The sequence below is a fragment of the Tuber melanosporum genome, assembly GCF_000151645.1.
Source record: "Tuber melanosporum whole genome shotgun sequence assembly, scaffold_21, strain Mel28".
NCBI classification, from domain to species: Eukaryota; Fungi; Ascomycota; class Pezizomycetes; order Pezizales; family Tuberaceae; genus Tuber; species Tuber melanosporum.
The window spans coordinates 218,120-241,967 of record NW_003298875.1 but is presented as its reverse complement, the minus strand read 5'-3'; the positions used below and the strand labels follow the sequence as shown (position 1 = coordinate 241,967).

Here is a 23,848-nt window from a genome sequence, read left to right as displayed (position 1 = left end):
CTGCACCGCTGTACCGTACTGTACTCGAGAACCACCTTCTGCGATGCCGGCAGGTGAGTGATGGGGGGCATCATGATGGCAATCTTTCTCATATTCCTTTTTATTCTCCTCCATGGCATGGGGGAGGGGGATTGGACGCACTCTGCGGGGTGAGAATGATGATGTGGAAGAGGGGTACTTAATTTTCTGACGTCTGTGAAACACGCCCGGGTCTGCACAGCACCAAGACCAGATTAGATGAGACATGTGGAGAAGTACGATCTTGGCGCAAAAAGTCATGAGCAGTCAGTCCGGCACTTTACGCCGAAAACGAGCAACGTCAAGAATTCTCTTCTATCACATCCATTTGTTCTGATAAGGGATCAAGTTCTATCAATAGACTTGGACAGCAAAATACCAGTATCAAAGTGTAAGAACTCATATTAAACGGGGTTGTAATTGAGTTGGGCAAGAAGGAAATGGTGAATGGCTCAACATTTCTTGCTACCGGTACTAGCTGAGTGAAACGGATGGGTGCATCTACAGTACAGTACCTAAAATGTATAGAGTTACAACATAACATACTAGAATAGAATGGCTTTCCAGAGATGTAAGACTGGACGATTTGTGGTTTGAACTTCCATGTATATAACTCTGATACCGGTGCTCACTTCAATCTTTGTCAGGATATTTAATTAAACTCTTTACTCTCTGCCTTTTTTCCACCCTTTGATCTCCAGCACTACCGGTGTCTATATTAGGGGTGGACCGTATTATCTATCATACTCGTAGATCAGCTGAAACTTCTCATTTATACTTGTTTCCTCGCTAGAGATGGCGTTCCTCGTTTTAGCCTCTATCTCTTTTATCTCTTTTATCCTCTCCCTTTTCCCTCCCAACAGTATCAATCCTTTCATAGCCACAGCTAGCTGCGTACTGTACCACGCCGCTATCATACCGGTGGGGAAACTAGCTATCAACCCCTTTTTTATCCTTCTTTATCCACACCCTCCCCCGGGTTCCTTCGTCCCTGGCAGTGGATTCGATGAAAGGCAATTGAGTGCAGGCGTATTGGATCAGGATGAAAATAGCCTATCTACCTCGCATAGAGATCACAAAAGGTTTGCCTCACTCCCTCCCCTCCTGTCAACCCGGCACTCGAGTTACGATAGGTTACCGTAGACAGCGTCATGCCTTGCACAACAACACATGCACTTATTTTTTAGTGGTAGCCGCCCAAGGCTCCAGTGGAAAAAAATGCACTCGGAGGTTACAGACCATGTACCGCTGCCCCAGTGCTGGTGCTCGCACTGTACGACTAAGGCCCTTTCCTTTCCCTTTCTGCAAAAATGCTTCATCGCTTTTTTTGCATTCCCTTGTACCGTGTGAGATCAATGTACAAAAATGGTAAAATAGAGTGGAAAAAAAATGGCGCTGTCCTCATGACTTTTGTGATTATCCCTCCCGGGGATGGCACAACCTTGGCCTGGGCTTAGTTTTCCTCCGCTGCACCTAGATTCCTCTTACATACCTGGTCTTACTCGAGTACTTAAATGACCAGTTCCTGTTCTTTTTTTCTACCCCGCAGACATTATCCCCCGTCTCTTTTCTCTCCAGATTTCGTGGTCTTTTTCCTTCTTGCTCCCTTCCTCGCTTCCTTGTTGTGAAAGAGGCAAAGCTTAGCTTCCCTTAAAAAGGTTCGGCCTTGTCGGTCTAAATAAACCATCGAGAGGTTAAGCTCGCAAAGTTTTCCTTCTCCCTCTAGCCATCTTTGCTTTCATTCCTGAATTCCCTCTTTTTTTGTTTAGAAAAAGCTGCTCTGGAAAAAACTCCCTCCTGTCATACGTGTTTTATACGCAAAACGATCCCGTCATCATGAGTGCTCCGCCTTCAATTCCACCTAGACCCTCGAGGTCAACAGTCCCCTCTATCCCACCTCGCCCGAGTTCAAAGCCACGCTCAAAATCACCTCTTGAGCAAGAGGGACCTGCGCTGACTACTATTCCACCCACCACTGAGCTTCACGCCCCTGTCGCAAGGCCGCCAGCACCAAAGCCAACGGAGTCCGGCTCAGGCATAACTACGAGCATCACTTTGAAGAACGATTCGGGAATCCCGCAAATTGGAAGGAGAGTACCTATGTATCCCAATGCAGGAGATGTACAGGCTCCCAGCCCGGCCGTGACGCCAGGTGCGGGGAGGAGAAGTCATGTTTATAGAGAGGAGTGGGAGATGGATGAGGGAGCCTATGGGCATGGGACACCGAAGGGGATTAATCCGTATAGTAAGCTATTTCCACCTTTCCCCCTTCCTTACACTTTTTTTCTTTTGCTATCGCTTTCGTCGTGAAGTATGAGGTGAATTTTTACCCTTTTTTGTCGCATTGATTTTTTCTTCACTTGTGTTCCTGAACAAAAAGAAACAAAGAAGGCGGAGGTAGGAGGGGAGGGGGGGGAAATGAAAATAATAATAATAATCTCCGTTTCGACAACTGGATTTAATGTTGATTATCCCTAAATTGCTTCCCCCCTTCCGTTGTTGTGAGCGCATCACAGCCAGTCGTGTTTTTAACCGTTAATCGTTAATGTCTCTGCTTGTGCTTTACGTTTTAGCACATTGTCCAATGGGAGCGTTGCTGATTATGTTTTTTGTGCATGTGTAGCCAGGAGCTCCACCGATCTCAACCAGTCGGTTGCGCAGAGTCCTGATTTAGGTGATGCCAACGATGCATCTACTCCAGTTCCCGACGAAGAAATTGGCTATCTAGCCAGCGAGCAGTATGCTCGCGTTATCTCGCCGCAGCTAACGGGTACCTCCGCCACTGGGCATTCGCCCACCTTACGTCGCAGAGATTCGGAAGATGCCCCCGTATCGTTGTACGGCATTGTCACAAATTCTTCTACCAGCATTGATGAAAAGGACAAGGAAATAAGCATTCATTTGGACGCACTCCCGCATCACGGCGGTGTGTATCATCACCACCACCATCATGATTCTAGAGCCGGAACTAGACCTGGCTCTGCTTTGGGTATGATGGGTGAGGACGAAGAGGAGGAAGAGCGTGAACATCCTATCTTGGCTTCCGATGAGGTTCAGAAGCGCGGTGGGGAGTTTATGCTGCCGGCTATCTCCCCTCCCCTCCCGCCTAGAAGGCCCGGCTCCATGCCCAACACTCGGCCTCATAGTGTGGCCCCTACGGGGCCGGGTTCGGTTGCCGATGAGGACGAGGATGGTGATATCGAGCCTGCGGATTTACCGAGTAATACTGGGTTCGAATTACGGGAATCATTGATCGCATTACAACCCGGGGAGGAGACCGAACCATTGTTCCCCGAAGATGAAGATGAGGATGCGGAAGAATGTGTCACGGGAACTGTTGATAAAACCAAAGAAAAGTTGAAACATCCGGATTTGCCGCCTTCTGTGAGCTCTGGCCATCGATTTCCTAGTAAGGATATCTGGGAGGAGGCCCCGGACCACGCACAACTCCAGGCTATCGTATCATCTCCGCCTATTGCAGATCCTGAAACACGTGACGGCCATAGAGAGGAGGGAGAGCCCGCCGAGCGAGCTAGTAGCACTCCGGAATATGTTCAGGGACAACCCCACGACCATTACGAGCCTGGTGATGAGAAGGAGTTCGAGCAGCGACATAGAGACGCAAAGAAGAAAGTAGGGGATTACAGGCACGAAGTGCAATCAGAAGGTCCTGATGAGCACCTAGACAGACTTTTAAAGAGGGGCAAAAAGAGTGAAGAGTCGGTTGGTTCTGGAGATAGAAATGGGGTCAAACGATTCCCAAGTAATGATATCTGGGAGGACGTCCCGCCGAGTTTGCAACTCAGCGCTACTGTCACTCCATCCAATGATCCCCAGGAAGAGAATACAAATGAGCATGAGAGTAGAGCTACAACTACAGGAACAACTCGACTGGAAGACAAGATCGCTTCCATTCCGGAGGAGGAGGACAATACAAGGCCTACAACTGGAGCACCCATTGAAGGGCCAAGTGCACCCAAACCAGATTTTCCAGCTAGACCTCAGGTTCCTTCCACCCGTCCTTCAAGGAAAGTACCTTCACAAACCGGCGATTCAATTCCTACATCGAGTGCCAACCTAGAAAACGCGCCAATTAGCCCCGATAAGAAAGCACCGCCAGGCCTTCCCGACCGTCCTAAGCCAAAGGTTCTCGCACGGCCTAACAGACCAGCAACTGCCATGACTCACTCCCCGTCAGTCGAGTCCCCTTTAGTATCATCAAGTGGGTCAGGTGGTGGTGTAGCACCCGGCAACCCACCGCCAGTTAGCTCAAAGCCGAAGCCTGCTATTCCTCCTAGGACAGGAGGGATTGGTGGAAAAATTGCTGCTCTGAAAGCCGGCTTCATGAACGACCTCGATCAACGGCTGAAGCTAGGTCCTCAAGCTCCGAAGCAGGAGGAGAATCCTGTAGGCGAGGAAGATAAGCCAATGGAGGTCCTGAGTGATGTGCGAAAGAGCAGGGCCAGAGGGCCAAGAGGAAGGAAGTTGCCAACCGCCAAGGAGGCCGAAACCAAGACTGAGACCAAGGCCGACCCCGCAGCATTCAAGATGGAGATTGTTGGTGTTTGGACTGTATGGAGTATGAATGAGGAAGGGGTCAACGTGGGCGAAGAGTCAACGATTAGCTCCGCAGGCGAGTCAGAAACAGGAACCAAACCCGAACCAATGGCCGAAGACAAGAAGGAGGAGATGGCAACAACTCCTTCGGCAACAACTCTCCCCGGGGCCACCGGCACTGGCCGACAAACGGTCCCTGCGGTGAGTAAGGACTTTGATACCACTGCTGCCCCCCCTAGCCCGAAAGCAGAAGAGAAGGAGGAAAAGGACACGATCCCAACAACTATCGCCGGCGACCAGCACCCTGAGGATGCTATCGGGACTGGCGAGGCCGGAGATGAGAGAGCTGACGAAGCGAAACAAGAGGGTGTTAGAAACACAGCGGGCGATCAGAAGGTTGAGGTTTAGCGCGTTGGCTGCATGAGTCTTTTCCGTTGCTGGTTCTTATTTCTTGCTTTCTTGATTCCATTCTGCCAAATTTCCCTACTCTGCTCTACTCCGCTCCACACTACAGTAGAGAAACAAGTCGCAGTCGATCATTGCTTGTCTTATTGCTGTTTTCTATTCCTTTATTCTCTCTTTTATTTCACGCGGGATATCTGTGGGTGTAGAGAACACGGGGTTGGTATACGGAATTGTACTCTCGCTTTCTGGGGGTAGGTGGCAGTTGGCCTTTCGGTCACAGTAGCTTGTAGTTGTGTTCTAGTAGTCCCCCACCCCCCCGAAGTGACGTATTATATGATGTGACACTGGGACGGGCTTAATCTATCATCTACCAGTATTGCCATTCGCAGGAGGGTTAAACTAGGTCGATTGGTTGGTAGGCGGGTGGTAAGGGTAGTTGATCCATCAGTGGATCTTCTGGGCCACCGCATTCCTTACAATGGGTGGTTGTGCTCGGGTAGGAGTTGGAGGACTGGTAGTCAGGGATAAGTCAGTTTCCCTTGTTAGTCTAGCGTTTGAAGTGAAAAGGATGTTGATGTCGCTCCCTGCCACTAGTGATGGCCGTGGTGCCGAGTCGTTTCCTTGTCCCAGCTACGCCGTAGTCTAATGTGTTACTCTGGGCTAACTCAATCCGCTTCACCTACTCTACTCGAGGGGGCGATTGTATAATAAATTTTAAAAAATTGCAGTGACATCCTCAGCTCCCGATGGTGAAGGGCAGCTCACCCATTCTACTGTCTGTTGATTTGTCCTTATAAATCCATCTTGGCACACTTCCCCAACTTCTGTTCCTCTGGCTGCCGCAAGGGCGAAACGCATGGAAGTCTAAGCTCTCGATAGACCGCCCCCCAACCCCCATCGTTTCCAAAGTACGGTAGCGTACCGGTAGGGTAACGCAACACGCAACCTGCAATGGAGCCTCAGAACCCCCCAACCCAACTTTCTCAACACCCACTCTTTAGATTTCCATACTCGATTATGATATACATTTCTTGATTGCCAGAGAACGAGGAGAGATTCCGTATCATACCACCGTCCATTACAACTAGCAGCAATGTTATCTCGCAGATTGACTTCGCACCATCTGCGCCCGCGGGCATCGCAGCTCGCGCAATTAATTTGTACGTGCCCTCTTGCTAAATGGAAATAGGGAGAGAAGGGAGAGTGAGCTAATGATGGTGATGGGGATTAAGCGAACGCGTGCTCGAGTAGTATATCTGGTGTTCGTGCTCGGGCGAAGGTACTCGAATATGTTCGGGAGAGGGGTGGAAATACGTTTGTCTGCCCATCTATCCTTGAGTCCCGCCTGGGCCCTCCGTGGAATACTAATGAATGAGAGCGAAATTAGAACATATGAAGCCGCGATGGCACTGATCGAGTGTGTCGCTTCAGGCGGTGATGTTGCCGTTCAGGCTGTTGAGGTAAGTCCCTCCGATTCCTCTCCTTCCTTCCCTTCGCTATGCTTAAGAAAGTGTTAGCTCCTCCGCTACTGCTCCTACTCCGACGTTCCATTCTTAGCAACCCTCTCACAGCCTCCGCTTCTGCAACCACTTTTGATCCTCCTTGAGGAGCGAGCTCTACACGCGTGCCTAGTCGAACTCTTCGCAACTCTTGAAGCTGCTGGCATAGGACTTCCGTACCTTTCCACGGTTAGGAAAGTATGCAATAACCTCCGTGCTAAGGGATACGAGCTTTCGGGTGTTCTTTACATGGTTTGTTTTTTTACCACCTACACCTCTAGGGCGACCAAAAGTGTTAACAATGGGCCGACAGAAAATGTATTCAAAATCCGAACTCCGACGCCGCCAGGAACTAGCTTACTCCGCACGATTACAAGCATGTCTGCGCCGTGGCTCGAAAGAAGACCTCAGAGAAGCGAACGGGTTGGTTAAGATCCTTGCAGGAGATCCTGAAGTTGGGGGATTGCAGCAAGAGGGGGAGGAGATGCTCGTGTGGAAGGAGATGATTGCCGGTGTCCGGGAGCAGGTTTCCACATTGGGGGGAGCACTAGAAGGGAAGGTTAAGAGAGAGGTTAGGTACGACGGGTTTGTGAATGTTTGTATCACCTTCCTAATTACTCTGCTTGCTTACGTAGGCTAATTGGTGGGTAGAAACTTGCTCATCTGTTACAGGCCGAGAGGAGGAAGATTGATGAAATCGAGGCGGACGGGAATTTGACTGAGAGCCTGCGAGCAGTTAGGAGGGAGATTGAGGAGGTATTGCAAAAGCATAGAGATCTTGTAGTTGGCGGGGAGAGGCGGGTCGTAGAGGGGGTTTTGGTTGCAGTTTAGGCTATCATACCTATTTCCTTTCTTCTTCCCCTTCTTTTCTTCATCGTCGACATAACATAATTGTCTGATGGGGGTTTTCTTTTTCTTTTGCGGGTGTTAGTATCTTATGGCGTTGAGGTATTTGCTTTAGAAAGTGTGATGGGGTGCTTTGAGACCTCGCCATGTACTATACATGCTTCGTATTATTATCTTTTCTGTTCTGGATGAGATTGTCTGAGCTTGGGCGTTGTGATATCTGCTTGCGATGCGATGGACTGTTTGTCTGGTGATTGGAGTCTTCGCTCGTACCCTTGAACCCGCGCGCCGGGTGCCCCCGCGTGATAATTCACGACCACTCACACCTTCCACAATGCGCTCAAGCTCCAGGGGCACGATATTATGTGAGCTAAACTGCCCCCGGCAGGCATCCTGCTCTAGCTAGGCATGCTCTGCTACGATACTAAAGTGGCATGATGTCATAAGTTAGTAGGCAAAGGTGTGTGGAGTCTGAGGGTTATCAAACTGACTGCTAGTCGATTGGAGGCATTGTGGCTCTTAAGCAGGAGTGTGGTGTATGTGGATCGAGTGGTGTGGCGGAATTTTGTTAGGAGCTGGTGCTGGATGCGGTGGTGCTTGGGACGGGGACAGGGTGGGTGGAAGTTGTTCGTGTGGGATGGGACCATTTGGTGTTTTGGGGAGGAGATAGACGACAGCGTAATAATATTATCATGTTGTTCGGGATGGTAATTTTTTTTGTTCTAGGAGAGAGGGGTTGGATGGGGGATTGGGTTTGAGTGTGGTGCTGGGCCCGGTATGATATATAGGCGACCAGAAGAAGGTGGCTCTGAGTGTTGGAATCTGGCTAGGCATATTGTCTGCCTCGAGAAGGAGACCTTGAAATAAGATGAGATGCCCTACGCCTCGTCGATATCGTCTTTAGGTATCTAGTTGTTGCTTATTGTTATAAAGTATTTATGATACTCTGGGGGGCTCTGGGGAGAGCGAGAGGAAGCTTAGGTTTTCACCTCTTGTTTCGATACCTTTCTAAATACGAATAGAAACTGGTAGGATGCTAGAGAAGTGTTCAGGAATACTGCAGCGACACATGGGATATAAGTTATACATAATAATATTATGTTTTATAATAATAATTATCATGCTATGTTTTTTTTTTTTTGCGCTGGGTTATCGTAATGGCCTATCAAGCAGGATCGTGACGAACCCCATCCCCCTTCACGGCCAAACTTGCACCGAATGATATCCCATGAACCAGGAAATTGTCCTCCAAAACTGCTGCATCCGGAGTCGAGGGCGGTGAGGCTTTTGTTTTTAGGTCCGCTTATTAGTTGGTTTTCCAAAATAAACCTATTGACTCCCGCGGATTTCCGAGCTCAAGCATCCATCAATTCCATCCATTGGCCCATTCGTCATTCAGTCCCTACGTCCATCCCTAAGTCCATTCACCCACCACACCCTTCCATCCTCCCTCCCCCTACCTCCCCACCAAAACAACGCCACACTTCCATAGAAGCAGACAACTGCACCAGAAAAAAAAAAACCCCCCGCAACACGAGAATACCTCACGAAAGAAATGTCGGCTGAGATCCCCACCAGAATCATCATCCCTCGTCCCAACCACCCCCACCACACCCTCACAGACCAAGCCACCCCCACCAGTGATCCATACAACGGGAGGAGCATCCATGGCCTCCCACACCCTGTCCCCTCGCTTGCATCCCCCGAACCGCGAGTTACCGGATCCCAACGCAGGGAGGATTACCTCGCCAGTCAACCTCAACCTCGTCGACAGATCATTGCAAAGCATTTACAGGACTTCAGAGACTTCCTGGAAAAGTCGCGTAAGGAGGGTGGCCGGACGGATGCTTATTTCGAGATTGGCAGAGCAGCAAATAGGGACTTTCGCCCCCTGTCCAAGGGCGAGAGGTCGAGATTGAGGAAGCGCAGGAGGATGTTTAAGACGGCGGAGGTCACAGTCCCCATGTGGAAGTCTTTGGCGCACAGGATGTTTGGGTGCTGGAAATTTCACTAAATTTTTTTTTTTTGCATATCTCTCATTTTTTTTTTGCTTTCACCTTTTCCTTTCTTAGGAATGTTGGATAGAGTGCTGGGTTACGCTTTGAAGTTGTGGGAAATGATTGGAATACTTGTTGCTAGGCGGCTACATATACATACCTTTTGAAAACATCATAATATGAGCAATTAGTTATACCCGCTGGATTCCCCTCATTTGATTTCGCTGCCCCTTGCTGTTTTGAAATTTGTACTTAGGAACGTCTGAATCCTTTACCGGGCTCCTCCAGGTTGAAAATTTTACGGGCGAAGTGTATTGTAGCCTGTGACTTGCGCTATTCATTTCTCACGGGTGCTTATTGGGTGGGTGTTCTTTGGCAACAGTATGTGCGTTTGGGGGCTGTGAAATTGGGATCGAGGGAGGGAATGATTGTTCACCTCCAACAACTTTTTATCCTTCTTCCTCCATTGGTTGCCCTCAACCATTCTGAGGACCTGTGGAGTTTCAGTTCATGATTGCAAAACACAAAGCAAGTATAAATATCTAATCTCCACCTTTCCTTTTTCTACTGGAGCGCACTTTCAGTAAACCCCTTTACACCATATCGTACTCCACACCCACCTGTGGTACGGGAGAGAGTAGTCTCTGATGATAACGCTCTCCCACACTGCCGGAATCGCGATCGAGTTCTTAAATAGTGCGGTCTAGAGCTTGGCACTTGACACCTTACTACAGGGCAGGATATCCCCCGACCTTACCCGTAGTGAGGCAGCCCTCAATCTCCCAGCCCCCCTAGTAGCGACGCTGGCACGGCAGCCCAAATACCCAACGATGCAAAAGGAAACTCTAAGAGCGAAAAAAGGCGTTGGAACCGGTAATCGTATTCGTCATTGGGAGAGTGTGATATGCATAGGGATAGTTTTCCCTACTGATACTGTACGCAACTGATGAGATCCACCCTGCCACCATCATTTGCAAAAGAGCTTTTCGCTGGGTCAATGATAGTTACCGCGCCCGAAGACTGCTTGCTCGCTCATGTTGAAGGGGGAGTTGATGGAGACTCCCAAGTAGCAGTTTACAAAAGGGGTAGAAGATATGGCAATCATACTCGTCGGGTATCACATCAGGAGCATGTGTGTAATATATCATGAGCCACCAGAGATATTATACCCTCCACAAGCTGCTTTTGCACACTCGACCACTCGTATTGTCCCAGCCATTGAGCGATAGGCTAATCACCAACGGAATAGTTCTTTAAACGCCTGAAGTTCAGCAATTTTAGTGTTTGAACGCTAGGATAGGGCGTGCTGGGGATGCACAAGACTCATGTGTTAAAAGAAATCAATGTATTGTCACAGCGGACAACATCCATAGCAGGAAGGCACCCATGCACCTCAATTGTATATACGAAAAGAATATGAACAAAATAAATGAAAGAAAAGAAAAGAAGATGGTTTCATTATAGGTAGAGCGCCGCACCACTCTGCGCATTGGTGTTATAGGGATTAAGGTTTAATTAATATCATCACGGATAATCACTCGCTTTCATCCAGAGGTCGGCCTGTGGTTGTGTTTTAAGGCACACCACTCTATCGCGGAACTTCCACAACACTTTTCTACCGTTTTTGGTAGTTTTTGAAGCTTAGGGTTCCAAATTTTAGGCGTCGATGGATGGATAGAGTGAACTACCGTAGCTTATTCCGCACGACTGAATGGGGTAGGGTGGGGTGGTGGTGCAGTAGGCTAACGTTGTGGTGCGGGGGTCCTTAAAAGGGACGACACAATGAGCTCAAGTCCCGAAAGCTGCTTTCGGAACTTGTCCCGGGCGCGAGATGGCGTTGCTCGGGAATAAGGACATAGAGGCGCGGTATAAATCACTGGAAAGGCCTTCCTTTAAGCTACCCTGTGAGCTGGAGAAGAAAATGCTAACTAACAGGCAGTCTAAGGAGCTGGGATCGAGATATGGACACCTGTTCTCAAAAGCCCCACGCAAACTTCTTCTATATCTTTATCTACACCTTGCAATTGGCGCTCAGGACATCCTATCCCTACGTTAAGGAACTACGACGCATCTCCCCATCTCTCAACTGACTATCCCAACGACTGCACACTAGAACGGTATCTTAGGATAGGATCATCCCCTAAACTCGCATCCGTGGGCTCGGGGCGCAATTAGGAATACGAGTTATCATACCGCCCTGTAATTGATCACTCCTTCACCGGTCCGCCCAAATGACCTGCTCGTGCCCAAACCCCGACAAGGCGAACAAGCATGCAAGCAATATGATACTCTAGTAGGAATATATAGAGAAGTCTAGAACAGACGGCCGCGCGAACCTACCCCACAGCGCAATATCTACAACATCATAATGGTAACGGTAGAACCCCAACTCATCGCCCAAATATCATATATCCCTCGCTCCCAAAGCACGCGATTCCCAACCGGCCCGCGCATGCTCGAGTACAATACCGTACTTGTAATAGCATCACGCCCCAACCACAACCTCGTCAGCGGCTCCAAACCCCGCATGAACCATCATACTCGAGTTGCTTGAGTAATCTTCATAATATTATCACATCATAGCAAAAACCCCACGCACGCCCCACAGACCGTCGAGTCTCAATTTCGCACGCGAAAAATTTGGTTTCACGCGCGTGCGAGCGCTCCAACAAGGCGACATCAAAGTGGTTAACCACGGAAGGGTAATTTCATTAACAACGCGGTCTACAGTTTACACTTCACACTTCACACTACACACTACACACTGCAACCCTCCACTCCCCCCCTCCCCCTACCATTTCCTCCCCTTTCCATCCCTCCCCGGCTCCCCGGTACCCTCCCCCCACCACCACCACGACCGCACATCAAGAATCCTTAACCTTTGTCATACGAGGATCAGTATCGGTTCCCGGTGCGCCCCTAATCAGGCTCCTGTCCATACCCCTCGTCAGGTCTTCCTGCCTGGGGCAGACGTCGGGCTCTGCGAGGCTCCAGTCGAAGGTTAGCCTGTTGACCACGATTATTATCAGCCAGGTGTAGGCTACGCTGACAATCACTGCTACCAAGAGCATTATTGGGGTGCTCTTCAAATGTTTCATTATTTCCATCTTTCTTCTTCTTCTCCTTCTCCCAAGCACGATGATTGTCGGTTCCGGGCTCTGCGAGGGGGGGGGTGTTCTTGAAAGAGTGGTTTTGTTGGAAATACTTTTGAAGGGTGAGGAGCGTGGGGTGGAGGAGGAGGAGGAGGTTATAAGCATTTCGGAGTGGTTATTGGTCGGTCCGATACGGTACTGGGATGTTCATGCAACATGGGTGAGGATTTGTGATGGAAGGGAAACGGGTGAAGTTTGGTGAGGTACCATAGGGCGATATTGGCGTAGGGCTAGCATGGGATCCCGCTCACGGAAAGATATCGTTTGTTAAGCTCAACGCACGAGAGAAACCCTCCTTAAGTCAAAACACCATCAAAACAAAAAGGAAAACAACCTGCAGGAAGCCAAAACCCCTCGCTCATGCAAATAAACTAAATTACGGTAATTAACCCGCACAGAAGCGTATGATACCGTATCTTATAGTTAGTATGGCACACTAAGACGAACTACTATCTTCCCCCAAACTAACCCACTAACTACTCGTACACTCCAATAACCTACGAGTACAGTACCAAAAAAAACGCCCAGAGCGACAATCACCGCACTCTCTAAAATCGGAAAAAAATCAAATATCGAAAAAATATCAGAAAAAGAAAAAAGGTCCGTTTTCACTCCATGCAATTGCGTTATTATCCAGGACTCACTCCTCCAATAACAAACCTCCATTCCTTCCCCAGTCGAATATCAAACCCATCCAAACAGAAAAATTCCGAACCCAACCAACCAGCCAACCACTCAAACCAGGAAGCAAACCGGAAGCAAGTAGGCAACCAAGCTTCTAATTCGTCACGAGTGCGATAGGTCGGGATCCCACGCCCGCCCAGATCATCTGGTAAGGCATGATACGTTAACTCATCATAACTTAAGTCAGCAATCGAAAAAGAAGAAAGGAAAAACAGGCGTGGCGGTGTTATTTCCTCAGGTGGCGAACGCGGATATGGAAATCTGCGGCGCAGTAGGTAAGCGAATGACGTGTATCATGAGTCGTCACTCGGGAATTGTGTGGCGGGGTAGGTGTGGTAGGGTAGGGTGTTTTTCGGTTTCTGGGGTTCAATTGCTTTCCTCTTTTCTTCACCTCTGGTCTCAGGAGGGGAGTAGGGTGCCGGTAGGAAGGGAGGGAGGAGTGGAGAAATAAAGGGAGGGTGTATAGATGAAAGAGAGATAGAAGGAGTGGGTGAAGGAAGGGAGGAAGGGAGGGAGGAAGGAAAGGGGTATTCCAGTGCCTAACTGACAACTCACACGTTCATGGCGTGATGGGGATCAAAAGTTTGCGTAATGGCCCTTCCAGGGTGTATATGCCAGCTTTCCATACGGCTGTCTATCTGTCCGTTAGCCAGCCCGTGCGTCAAGTTGTCGTCAAGTCCGTCAAGTCCGTCTGCCTGTCCTTCTGTTGAATAGCTTGCTGGCCCCGCGTGCTCGGTAAGGGAGGGTATTTGCATGCCGCGGGCAATAATCGCGAGAGCGGTGAGGGATCTAGAGAGTGGGCTTACCGGCGCCATATATCAAGACACCCCGACAGGGCACCAATGATCCGTGATAGTCTTGTATGCTGCTAGAGATCTGAGACATGCTCTAGTCGGTGTCATGATTACATTGTTAATGCGCGGCAGGCATGAGTGATATTTCGGATTGGCAGCGGGAAGGAGGAAGGGGAGAGGATATTCGTGTGATCTGCAGCTCGCATCATACGAGCACCAGGGCGCGGGTGCGGTATCGTATCGAAAGGTTCGATGTCGTTGTTTGTGACAATCACTGGCCGGTACAAAAGTGTTGTGGCATGCGATGTTTCGTCAGTACGCCCTGGGGGCGCGGAAATGGCAATAGTCTAGTGAATCCCCGTTTAGAAAGATGCTAACTTACGATGTAGTAGTGTATCGCCAGGATGGCTGGGCTAGTTCCTGACTAGTCCGTTGCTGAAACACTGCCTACTAATAAGCTGTGTCGTATATCAAACGTACACTATGTCCCTCCTACCATAGCTCATGTGTAAAGGCCCAATATCAAACGTCGCGCCATAGAGCCATCACTACTTCCTCCCCTCCCCTCCCACTCCTTAACCCCTACCCCTCCGAATCAAAACCTGGGTTACTGAAAAATTTTCCATGCAGCTAGAACAATCCATCATTACATTGCTTAATACCGTTCTGCACTTTATTATTACATGGTAGCACCACATTAGCTCCTGGACCAATCGTAGCAGATGTAAAGATAGGTGCCTGCAGCAAGGTAGATGCACGCAACTTGATATCGTTAGGCATTGGCATATTCGACATATTTAGGCATAGACTACAGCAGGGTCAGTGGTGAGGTACTCGTAGGTTAGGTTAGGTTATGGTGGCACTAGAACTGAGACATGCACATGATTCGGCGACAAAGTATAGAAGGTTCAGCTTGACCCAGAAGCGATGAGATACTCTACTGAGTGCTTTTGTCGCTAGGTCGAGCATTTCGCTGCCGACTGAACTAACATACACTTTGCAAAAACATCAGAAACCTTAGATATGTCTTATTTCACGCTCCGTGAGCACAAAACCCACCAGCGCGCCTAACAGAAAAGGGGATCTAGAACAATGCGATACAGGCATAATCCAGGTCGAACAACTCTCTGACGCTCAAAGCACCGTTCCAAGTATGACCTCTTGCTGAAGCGCCTATCAACTTATGACACCACTTCCCCTTATCACCCAGTACACTGTCAAGTTACTCCCCGCCACCTGGACACCCATCCATCACACATACTCACTCGAAGCACCTCCACAATCGTGGCTTGCATGTTGTTCCGACCGCCACATATATCCTTCGTGTGCCATCACGAAGATAACCAACCAACCAACTAACCCGCCCAATAGCCCCCAACCCCTGGCTGAAAAAAAAAAAAAAAAAAAAATCCGAAACTCCACAAAAACCTTTACAGTACCGCCAACCCAATAACAACCAAATCCCTAATAACCCAACCCCACAGTACAAATCCTCCACCGATCGGACAGATAATGGGAACGAGGTTCAGAGGTTAGCTTACCACTGGCTCGCTACCGAACTCCAGTACCAGCCGTCGCATCAAAACAGAACCGCTAGAGTGACCAGGTGGAGCTCATCTGAAAGCAGCAAATCTCAATACACGCCACAGAATCGCGCATTTTTGATTCAGACTTAGGATCGGTATATTCTGGCTCATAGCACCATTGGTAAAATAGCCATTTCAATGTCACGAGGTGTTCATAGATAGCGAGCTGAATTACTTCGTGATAAGATATCCTATGAGCCTCTTCGATCTATTATACCATATCTCGTCCGGGGAGCTGAGCGTATGTGTGGCAGAACGAGGGAAAAGAGAGAAGGGAAGAAGGAAAGAAAAAAGAAAAAAAGAAAAAAGAAAAAGAGAACAGGAATCAAGTGTCTACTGACACGGTCGTCGGCGAGCCAACCTTATTCTGACTTCCTATCGTTATGCGATCATGCGATCGGGTGTGATAGATAGGATATCATACTTCTGTTGTTGAGGTTGTGGTTGGGATTGGGTCGTTCGATCATGCTGGGGCTGTTGTGAGCCAATGGTTTGGGATGTGGGGTGATAAGGCACCATACTAAGTTACCGGTAAATTTAGTAGCGGCAGACTAACGAGTAGGTACGGTAGGCGCGAGAGTTGGTATTATAGATGATAAATTGCTGAGAATGTGGGAATTTATATGACAGCTTAATTCAATACGGTATGGGGGTATCCTATTTTCTGCTTTCTTGGTAAAGTTGTGGATTAAATTACATTTGTAGAGGTATGATATTTAACGATTGGGATGATAGGCTGGAAGAGACCGGCAAAACACGTTAACAAAAGCTCACTCGAATACCGCCACCCTGATGTCACAAAGAGCTAAGATACCCCGCGTCTCCCTCTCCAAGCCAAGCGTCATCCTCCCTGACCCAAACATCATCTTCACACCCCCACCCTTTGATGTGAACCCTTACCTCCCTCCCACCATCACCGCCACTCATCTCCCTAGAGCATCTAATCTCCTTGACCTCCTCATCCCACCTGACCAGTGATACCTCGGGGTGCCAAAGCGGCATCTTGGACCCGGTCGGGATGTCCAGTTGCCAGGTGGTAGGACTGAACGGGTGGGTGCGAAGCAGCATAAACGGGCCATCAGTGGGGTGCTGTCTGTCCTGGGCATCGAAGAAGTCTGATGACGGGCGGCGCCGGAGGACTAGGGTCCCTGGGGCGAATCTGAGGCTTGGTTTTGAGGGTGGTAGTGAGGAGAGGGGAGTGGGTAGAGCGGGGGGAGGCGGAGTTGGAGAGGCTTCGGATTTGATGGATGGTAATACTGGTGGTAATTGTGGGGAGGGGGAAGGGTGGAAGGATGACGAGGGTGGGACAGCTGGAGAAGGGGAAGGGGAAGGCGGGCGGGAATAGCGTGGGGAGTAAGAACTCTTCGGGAGGGGTTTTGGGGAAAGAAGAAGCTCCCCGGGCGGATACTTCCCCGTACGGCGATGGTACTCCAACCATTGCAGGAAAAGCGCATACTCCTCCGCTGATCCCTCACACCCGGGCGTATCCTGCAGTCCTGTTGGGATGGTTGCAGAAAAATGGAGGAGAGAGGAGGGTGAAAAGGAAGCCAAACGTTGGCCCAAAAAAATATTGGCGGGAGCCAGCCACAGGAAGAATGCCGCCAGGACAAAGGTGAGAAGATAGACACTTCCGCAATTGTAGCCGCAATCGGTTTGTTTGGTGTGCTCCATCTTGGCAGTTAGGTTCGTGTTTGCTCAAATTGGTTGTTTGGGTTTTTTGGTGGGTTGGTTAGTGGGGGTCCTCGTGATGGAATGCAGCGAGGAAGGCGGGCACTACGATATTACGCGCGCACGATCGGTACGCTAGGGCACCGTATAGGGCAGTACGACACCGAGATGCTGCACGCTCCCGCCGACAAACGGAGCGCATAAAAAATCACTCGAACAGGAATCACGTTTGAAACGAGTGACTTGAGCTTGCTGGACCACTACCCGCAACCCCCTCCGCACGCACCCCACCGCCACGGAGGGACAACCGCTCTGGAATGGTCATGACAACGGGCCCGAGGTAGTCACGGCAAACGATACCGAAAGCAGATACCCGGCTCATCTCCAGGCCTCTCGCGCCCGTCTTGCGAGTTGCCTCCAATGCAAACGGAGGAGAGGGATGGGAAGGGGAATACCGGTAGTGTTGCCGGTAGGCCTAACAGCGGGGCCAAGGGGGCGAAGGGGGGAGGTGCGGGAATAACAGATCCTGCTGTGTGTGGGACTCACCCGAGTTTGGGGAGCGCCGATTGAAGGCATGCGGATGCTCGGAGGAGCAACAGCAAGGGACGGAGGAGGAGGGGGCGGCGATGAATTGCATATGTATAGCCCAGGGCTATAATAAAACAAACGGAGCGCCGCAACAAACTAGACTAGACGGCTAGGGCACGCTAAAACGCGTTACAATCAAAAAGTAATAATGTATTAGCACAGTACTCGTACAGTACTCGTACAGTACTCGAGTACTGCATGCGGAAATCAAGGTGAAACCAATACAGGCCCTGCGTGAGTGGTGAGGGGTTCCCAGAAAGAAGGAAAAATCACCTTATAGCATAATTAGCACGAGGGGTGGGGGACAATGGGGGGAGGATGCGACAATTGAATTCCGTTCCAGTCCAAACGCACCCCGCTATGCACCACCTCCCACGCGCGATTTACCCGTTTCCTTTCGATTTACAATAAGGCGGACAATGATGTCGGTGGAGTGGGCCTCGGAAAGAAGCGATTGGCCCGGATGGTTGGGTGGATAAGAAATTATTGTACCGCAGTCTAACCGGAGCGTACAAGAGCAGAGTAATATAATCAATGCGGTGCATGATAGGGCATCTTCATCGTGGCGAAGTTGCATGTGTAGGTGATATCAGCTTTCCTCCTCCTCCTGGAGGGGGAGGTGCAGTGAAGTGGCGGAAATATCATAGTAGGGTGAGGTGGGAGGTAATGTATCATAGGGATACTGGTGCGCCTTTGGTTTCTTACTGATGTCATTGATTGGTGGGAGGAGGCGGAGGAGGAAGAGGAAGAAGAGATGAGGGGGATGGCGAGGTTTGCGAATCTAGATAGCGGGGTGATGGACACCCGTCAATCGAACTGTTTGTATGGACCACACAGATAATGGGAATTTGTTTGTTTTGCGATGCGACGAATGATACATGTGTTGGGGGCAGAGAAGGATAGATTCTCCGGCACGTGAGGGTGATGACACAGATGAGGCTCCCGAGCGGGTGGGCAAGGGGAGGGCGAGAGGAGGGAGAGGAGAGGGGAGAGAATGGTGTGGCATCCTCCTTGCATCTGTGCATCGCCTTATCTTTATGGGAACAAACGCACAGCACAACAACGCCCAGCCAAATTGCCAACGTGTCGTGCACAAGCGTCGCCGCCGGAAGAAGGAAGGAAAGAAGAGGAGAAAACAAATACTGTGAATGAATAGATGAATAGATGAATACGGTACCGGTAGACGAATGAATTATTGGATAAATGAATGAATAAATGGGTGGACGAAAAAAGGAGCTCCTATTCTTGGACCTTTCGCTGTATTGTACTAGTACGATGTACAGACAGTGCTCTGCTGGAAGCTGTAACTTGGAATGCAACACTGGTACTTACACAACCAGGGTCGAGGTCAGGGGCAACAACAGGCACTGTACGGGTACCATACGGTACTTGTACAGCACTGGTACTGGTACCATGCATAGGATTTCAGTTTTCCAAGAGTGAGAGAACCATACTCGAGTACAGAATCTGGACCACGCTCGGCTTCCCTTCCCATTGCTACAGTTGCTGTGCTGTTCCGTAGCCCATTGGTGCCATGATGGAGCGTACCGGGGCCCGGGGAAGGTAGGGGGCCATAAGGAAGTTTGAGAGCCTTGAGGAAGAAGAGGGAACCTTTGCCATCTGCGAACACAAGGGAGGAAGGACAAGGGATCACCGCTGCCACGAATCCGACAATGCTGTGACAGTGTGATGCTCCCTCACCTGCTTCCCAAATACGGAGGTCTAGACGACTTTTTCCCTGTTGGCCGTGCCCTGAAGTGTGGCCGAGCAGGGTAATAATGGTCCGTGTTGCTCACACTCAACACCAAACACTGAGACACAAGTGCCGGTATCATACGTAGAATAGTATGGTAAGAAAGCTGTGGAAGGATCTTCTTCGAGGTGCCAGGCTCCAAGAGCGAACCGCCTACTGCCAGCTGCCTCAGCCACTGCTCAAGCCTTATCCTCACGGTTGCACAGTATCGTACTCTTTCTCATACCCATCATCACTCCTGTAAGCCAGCCTACTCCTTTTCCCCCTTCTCCCTTTTTATATCATCTCTTCTGCTCTCCTGAATGTCCATTCATTTTCACTCCTGGTCCCCTCTCTGCCACTGTTCACCATCAAACACTGTACCGGTACCCTCTGCTCACACACCATAGAACCCGGACGTGCTTTTCCCCAAGTTTGGGCCACCTGAAAGCGAGCGAAAAAGTGTGAGTGGCAACCGCGGCCCGTAATTCGCTACGACGATAGCCACCCTCACATTTTCAGTGAACGGGGGTATGTTGGCTTCCTCATCCACCCACTCCTGCTCCTTCTCCTGCCTCCATGACTCCCCTCTCCCCTCTCCTCTTTCCCTACGGTAGCTCTCTCTTCGAGTATACTCCCCCACCATCTTCCCCTCTCATATCCATCCTCCATACACCACTTTGCCCTCCATTGCAATTAGGCCCGAATACTTGTTCCCCTCTCACTCGCAACCGACTAATCCTCCTGTCATAATTTTGCTAGGGAAAAACATTCCTACCGTGTCGAATCAAACAGCCCGCCTTTTTTTATCCAGCTCTCCCCCCCAGTAAAATTGTGGCAAGCCGCATTTCCTCACAGCCATACCTCTTCACATTGGTCATTCCGCAACGCATTGGCCATTCCACCATTCCCGCGCCGGAGGGTTACCATAGACTTCCTCCGCAATCCGATATCTAACCTGCATACATCTTTGCAAGGGCTAAACTACATTTTTACAGAAAATGTTGCAAAACTCCCTTCACACTTCATCTCCCCTCTCCCCTCTTTCCTCCCCAATATCTCCTCCCCCCACCGCCGAGCCCACCGCCCCCCATCAAGACTTCTCATCCAGCAGCTCCAACCCGCCACATTTGTCAACCCGCCAAAGGCTTCCATCGTCTTATAAGCCGCCCTACACCCGTCCTCGATCCGCCGAACCAGTAGGCTTTCGCTCGCCCGTATTGGTCTCGCAGGGCTTTGGCACTCTACCAACACTGCCGGCGACAAACTCTATCCCGACGACACTTTCAAGTGCTGATATTGGGGAAGAGGAAGAGGAAGATCTTGGACACGAGGGTGTTTCTCTATCTGCGGCCGACCAGAGCCCATCAGCCCCAAGCAGGTCACCTCCACCACCCCCCAGAATTGACATCACTCCAGCGCATTCGGAGCGAGCAGATATGCCTTTTAAGCTTCCACAACAGCAGAAGCGCGAGGGCCCAAGCCCTAGACACAAACCTACCCCGGCTCCCGTCCCGCGATACCAGGCTCTCGAAACGCCGGTGCCATCCACTCTATCCCGGGCAATGAACAAGGATGGCATAGTACGCCCGGCGAGCGCTAACGCAAATCCCATACCAGCATTTTCGCTCCCGCCTTCCCCTCCGCTAACGAGACGGTCAACGGTTGTTCAGTCCGTTCGCTCATCGGCCCCTAAATACGCCCCTTCACTCCCTCCACTGCAGCCGTCGAGGAGCCTGGCACCCGGACAGGATGGCACTCTTCTTGGAAGGCCTTCAACATCCTCATCATCATCCACTGTTTCCGTGAGAGAAGTGACAAAGCTGGGCAAAGCCCTGGGACGACAGCCCATAGACTATCTCATCCCATATGGCGCTTTGGATGTCCCAGTTTCGGATAATTTTCATCCCTACCAGGATCCCCACTCGCTCACCAATTCCCCCAAAACCGAGCTCCCCGTCGCCGACGTCTTTGGCAACTTGAACTATCTGTTGGAATCCTACCTCGGTATCCTCTCCAACGGGGGCAGTATGGCGGTCGGTACTGGTTATCGAAGCGTTGCTCGGAAGTTGCTCCAGCAGGTCGGCGGCGTATTCAATCGGGAAGTCGGCGTGGAAGGGATCGACTGGTCCGACATATTGGAGTACATTCGCGGTGACGAGCAGAAGCCCTGTCTCTGTGTTCTTCCGGTCAAGGGCCTTATCCAGCGAAATATTGATACTGCGACAATTCTAAGTGGTGCCGAACCGGCTTCCGAAGTGGGCCTTCAAGCGCCTCAACAAACCAAGGAGCTCGCCGAGTCGGTTGTAGCTGGCGTAAGGGAGAAGTCTGGAACGGGTAAAGTGCAGGAATGGCTGGAGGAAGTAGAAAAGGTCTTGCGGCAACAGCCTCCTCCATCTCCAACAGTATCCACGGTCCCCGAGGAAGTAGAGCACGAGTATGAGGACGAGGTGGTCACTCAGATTATCGAAGGGATTCTGCCGACCCCCGCTCAAATCGAGGTCTTTAGATCTTATCTTACCGACCATGCCTATCTTGCATCAACCAGGGCGGCGCTCATGCGACTATATCCTCAGCATCCAGCAGTATCAATCACAAAACCAATCGTAGCGCTATATCTCCTCTTGCACGTCGAACTTCATCCCATGCTGGCGGCTATTGGGGGACTCTCCGATGCTGAGATGGAATTGATAAATTCTGGTCGTTTTGATGGATTTCTTGACGGAAGCACTAATGCTGTGCCCAGGGACGAAGAGGAAGAGCTCGGCTGTATTACGGATCTCCACAAGAAACTTGCTCGTGTCATGTACACTCTTGACGACGAGCTGGCGGAGCTTCACAACCGCGCACTCATTGTGCGACAAGCACTCAAAGAACGCATAGACGCCATCGCGACGAGGATGAAGAAGAAAGCACCCGAGAGCGAATACGGCGGTGACAATACCGTTGTCGATGGCGGCGAGGATGTAGCCGTGGGAGGCGAAGATGAGCAAGACGATCTCCTGTCACCACTTGTGCCCGTGGAAGAGTGGGATGGTGGCAAAAGTATCCTGCTCAGTCCAGACGACTCGGCGAGCAATGTTCATTTTAGTCGAAGACGGCGAGAAGCTCGGCAAGAGATGGAGGAGAGCGAGAAGAAACGAGCAGAGAAGAAGGAACGGAAGGAGATCAAGCGCCGTGAGGAGGAGCGGCGGGCCGGCAGACATGAGCCTCAAGAGGATTGCGCGGCAAGCACTACAGTTTCCAAGAGACGAAAGGAGAAGAAGGGAGAGAGGAGGGATAGAAGGTCAGGTGAGGGCACTGAGAGTGGAAGTAGCACGAAGCGTGGACGAAGTAGGAGGAGAGGTGAGGGCGAGGAACAAGACGGGGAGAGGGAGAAGAAAGAACATAAAGAGAGGAAAGACGAGCACCGGGAAAGGAAAGAAGAGAGGGAAAGCAGAAGGGAGGAAAGGGAAAGTAGAAGGGAAGAGAAAGAACGTGAGTTGAGGGAGAAGGATAAGAAAGACAAGAGCTGGTCACGAGCTCTCGGCGGTATCAATATCAAGTGGGGCGAGAAGGCGGGGGATATGGGAGCAGTGGCCCCGGAAAAGGAGAGAAAGGGATAGGAAGTAGAAGGGAGTTATAGGAGAGGGCAAACGATTGGCTTGCGAGTCAGTGGCTTCACCTGTATAGATGGTGGGAGGCGTTTTTGTACCTTTTTTGTTATGGTTTTGGTTTCATATCCTGGTGTTTTTTGGTTTCCGATTTTGTTGATTATAAGGAAAAAGTACATTTTGTATGCCGGCACAGTTTACTATACCATTATTTTCTTTCCTATTTCCTTTGAGGTGCAGCTTCTGGCTTGTGGATCATGTCTTGACGGTATTAGTGATTGTCTCTAGTCTTTCCTCGGTGCACTATTTCTTTTGTCGCGAGTGGCATGGGGGATCGAAATGCGGAATCTATGGAGATGGGTGAGGGGGAGCTGTACCAACCTTTGTATCAGTAGCTTCAAGCTCTCTCTACTCTGTTATCATTAAATTTTATCACAACTCCAAGGATATGGAGGCGGGAAAGGGATTGACCAACCCTTTATATATGCGTTTCCCAAAAGATAAACCGCTCACACCGCTTGCAGTCGGCTATCTTGATAGAGTATTGGCAGCGAGCCTATATCTGCCCCGAAGTTTGATTTGACGTAAATAGGCTCATATTGAAGGGTGGGTCCTATATTATCGTGTTGAGCGACGATCGGTGTACCCAAGATTGCTTTTGACCACTAGAGAGGAAGACCCGAATACTGCACATCCAGCAGAATACCGTAGTGACTGGAGTGTTTACAG

The 23,848-nt window shown here is 50.2% G+C and overlaps 5 protein-coding genes; 4 read left to right on the top strand and 1 right to left on the bottom strand.

The window, feature by feature from the left end:
- Positions 1-1,854: 1,854 nt before the first annotated feature.
- GSTUM_00005810001 (uncharacterized protein) lies at positions 1,855-5,239 on the top strand (the record flags this gene model as incomplete). XM_002837926.2 has 4 exons in its annotated part: positions 1,855-2,263; positions 2,642-3,553; positions 3,656-4,036; positions 4,262-5,239. 4 exons carry the CDS (start codon positions 1,855-1,857, stop codon positions 4,981-4,983), a joined length of 2,424 nt encoding a protein of 807 aa, XP_002837972.1. The 3' UTR covers positions 4,984-5,239.
- A 23-nt stretch (positions 5,240-5,262) lies between these two features.
- On the top strand, positions 5,263-7,310 carry GSTUM_00005809001 (uncharacterized protein; the record flags this gene model as incomplete). XM_002837925.2 has 6 exons in its annotated part: positions 5,263-6,140; positions 6,213-6,294; positions 6,368-6,440; positions 6,498-6,731; positions 6,793-7,074; positions 7,131-7,310. The coding sequence occupies exons 1-6, from the start codon at positions 6,074-6,076 to the stop codon at positions 7,308-7,310; spliced, it is 918 nt and encodes a 305-aa protein (XP_002837971.1). The 5' UTR covers positions 5,263-6,073.
- Positions 7,311-16,214: 8,904 nt separating this feature from the next.
- On the bottom strand, positions 16,215-16,808 carry GSTUM_00005808001 (uncharacterized protein). XM_002837924.2 has 1 exon: positions 16,215-16,808. The coding sequence occupies exon 1, from the start codon at positions 16,604-16,606 to the stop codon at positions 16,334-16,336; it is 273 nt and encodes a 90-aa protein (XP_002837970.1). The 5' UTR covers positions 16,607-16,808; the 3' UTR covers positions 16,215-16,333.
- A 22-nt stretch (positions 16,809-16,830) lies between these two features.
- On the top strand, positions 16,831-18,654 carry GSTUM_00005807001 (uncharacterized protein; the record flags this gene model as incomplete). XM_002837923.2 has 1 exon in its annotated part: positions 16,831-18,654. The coding sequence occupies one exon, from the start codon at positions 16,831-16,833 to the stop codon at positions 17,152-17,154; it is 324 nt and encodes a 107-aa protein (XP_002837969.1). The 3' UTR covers positions 17,155-18,654.
- A 1,473-nt stretch (positions 18,655-20,127) lies between these two features.
- On the top strand, positions 20,128-23,546 carry GSTUM_00005806001 (uncharacterized protein). XM_002837922.2 has 1 exon: positions 20,128-23,546. Exon 1 carries the CDS (start codon positions 20,528-20,530, stop codon positions 23,129-23,131), a length of 2,604 nt encoding a protein of 867 aa, XP_002837968.1. The 5' UTR covers positions 20,128-20,527; the 3' UTR covers positions 23,132-23,546.
- Positions 23,547-23,848: the final 302 nt, after the last annotated feature.